Source organism: Frankliniella occidentalis, unplaced genomic scaffold (assembly GCF_000697945.3).
Source record: "Frankliniella occidentalis isolate FOCC.00 unplaced genomic scaffold, Focc_3.1 Scaffold63, whole genome shotgun sequence".
NCBI lineage: Eukaryota > Metazoa > Arthropoda > Insecta > Thysanoptera > Thripidae > Frankliniella > Frankliniella occidentalis.
In genome coordinates, this window is record NW_026267193.1 from 831,777 (window position 1) to 834,030 (window position 2,254).

At 51.2% G+C, this 2,254-nt stretch overlaps 2 protein-coding genes across 2 annotated transcripts in view; both read left to right on the forward strand.

Annotated features, from left to right (window-relative positions):
• The window catches only part of LOC113211242 (uncharacterized), a 23,151-nt gene that overhangs the window by 14,535 nt on the left and 6,362 nt on the right, over positions 1 to 2,254 (forward strand). The window lies entirely within an intron of this gene.
• The window catches only part of LOC113211245 (uncharacterized), a 12,519-nt gene continuing 10,271 nt past the window's right edge, over positions 7 to 2,254 (forward strand). Inside the window, exon 1 of the mRNA XM_052268085.1 lies at positions 7 to 380. Coding sequence (XP_052124045.1) covers positions 225 to 380 — 156 coding nt within the window. The 5' untranslated portion in view covers positions 7 to 224. The remainder of the gene's footprint in view (positions 381 to 2,254) is intronic.

Below are 2,254 nucleotides of genomic sequence, written 5' to 3' on the forward strand. Positions count from 1 at the left end.
AGCTAGAGCTTACAGGATTCCGGCGCTACCCGCCCTCCTTCTTGGCGGGTCTTCACAGGTCCTTGCCCGGTGCTTCTCTGAAGAGCTTCAAGCACGATCCGCAAACCCCGGAGGCGGAGCCATTCGGCGACTTCATCCTGACCACACACGCCGCCACCTTGGAGTCGATTGAACTCGACGAACACCCCCTGACCTCGACGTCAACGGCACAGATCCTGGCGGGAATGCCAAACCTTCGTAGGCTGGAGTGTGGCATGATGCCCGGGCTGGAGGCCGTGGCCGGGTGCAAGCAGCTGAGGGAAATAGAACTCTACGTGAAATACGACGGCGAGGCCCGCACCGCCGCCGAGTTTCTTCGCCGAGCCACCCAACTGGTCAAGGTGGCGCTCGAGTATGAACCAAAGATCGGCATAGCCCCTTCCCCCGACATGGATTTTGTGCTGGCTCTGGCCGCGACCGGGCGGTCCTGCCTGGAGGAACTGTCTCTGGATTTCGAGGATTTTGACCCCCACTTGCCTGAGGAGCAGTCTCTGCTCAAGGCGCTGCCCCGCCTGCCGGCGCTCAAGAACCTGGAGGTGCGAGGCGAGGCCAGCGACGACTTCCTGCTCGCCATCTCGCCCGCCACCGCGCCGGCCCTGCGCACCCTCAACATATTCTCAATAATTATCGAGTGTGCGCACGACGCGCTGCACCGGGGCGCGGTGCAGCAACTCATGTCCTTGAACCCCGAGCTGGAGTTTTCCACCTACGTGAAAAGCTATTGCTACACAAAAGATCGTTGCGCGTGGTGTTCACTGGGCTGCCACCAGGAGATGCGGGATGATACTGTACCACCAGGTTCTGATGATGCCGACTGGTTCGCCATTCCTCGATTGTAAAATTGTGGACTGATTTTATAAAGTTTCATTTAAATTTGATGCTAATAAAAACTAGTCCAGGAATTTCAGTCCTTTTCCCCTCTATTTTGACGAAAAACTGCTACACAATTTGTTTTGTTTCTCACTCCGTGTTTTCCTTGGGCAAGGAGCGAAATTCACAGCGCTGCGGCCGCTCATTGTCACCCTCCCTCGGGCACTTGGAGGAGCTGAGGAGCTCCCTCGTCCCCGACGCCGCAAAGCTACCTAGCAGAACCTCACGCCCCAAGTCCGCGAGAATCACGCCTCATATGAGAAGCCGCAGCTCGTTTATAGCGGAGGTAGATAAACAAAAATGCACCGGGTAAGCCACTCCCCGCTCTTCTACGGCAGTGGAGTTCAAGCCGAGCTCTTTCGTGGGAAAGCCTAACTGTAGTGGTTGGCTGAGCGAACGGAATCTTTACCGCTACCTAAACTTAGACTTAGCGATGCCACATTTTCCAGGCTGGGTTGACACCCGATGGTCGCGATCCCGATCGAGGCCGCAACCCCAGTTTGGCCAACTTGACAGACAGGGATGTTGTCAGAACTGCTATGAGATCAAAACTTGCGGTGGATATAAAGTACGAAATTTGCAAGGACTTAATGTTTTGAACAATAGGGAGTAAATTCTGAGTCTAAAACAAAGATCTTTAGAAATATTACAACATTTGTCATGAAGTGGAACTTCTACGGGGAATGTTGGTGCACTTGTTTTTAGCAGACAACATTGCGGCATGTTTTGTTGATCTTTGAGAAGAAAACGGAGAAGTTTTTCTTTGTCTCTTGATCTTCGAGATGAAAGAGAGGTGTATGTCATTAGAAATTATGATCTAAAAAACTATGTCAAAGTGCAAATGCTATATGCCCACTATATAACTTACTCTCCTAACCTAAATTTGTTCAAATAATTGAACCGAATTTTGACTTTTAAATAAGTTCAGGCTCTAAGGCAGATACGGTCGCCTTAACCACAATCCACTGAGTTTCGCCGAGTTATTTACTTAAAACAGTTATCTTAATGAGGTCGGTATGGGTCACATAACGAGTTTCCATGATGTAGGGCTCTAAAGGCAGATATCGCCGCCTCAACCGCAACCCGCCCTGCTTATTTGGTGTAAGACACACCATGAAACAAATATAAATCTTATAAAAACATATTGCGTGGGAAACCTGAGCTCAGCCTTGAGCTGGAACTCTGCCTAGTTATAATAGCTGCTACCCGGGGTGACGAGTGTCGGCACTTGGTTCGATCCTCACAGGTGGCCAAAAAGCGGGTTGCCAGGAGGTCGGGTCATGCGGCGAGCGGTGGTCGCTCGTCGGTATATAAGACCTGTGAAACTGGCTCCGAAAACAGCGTC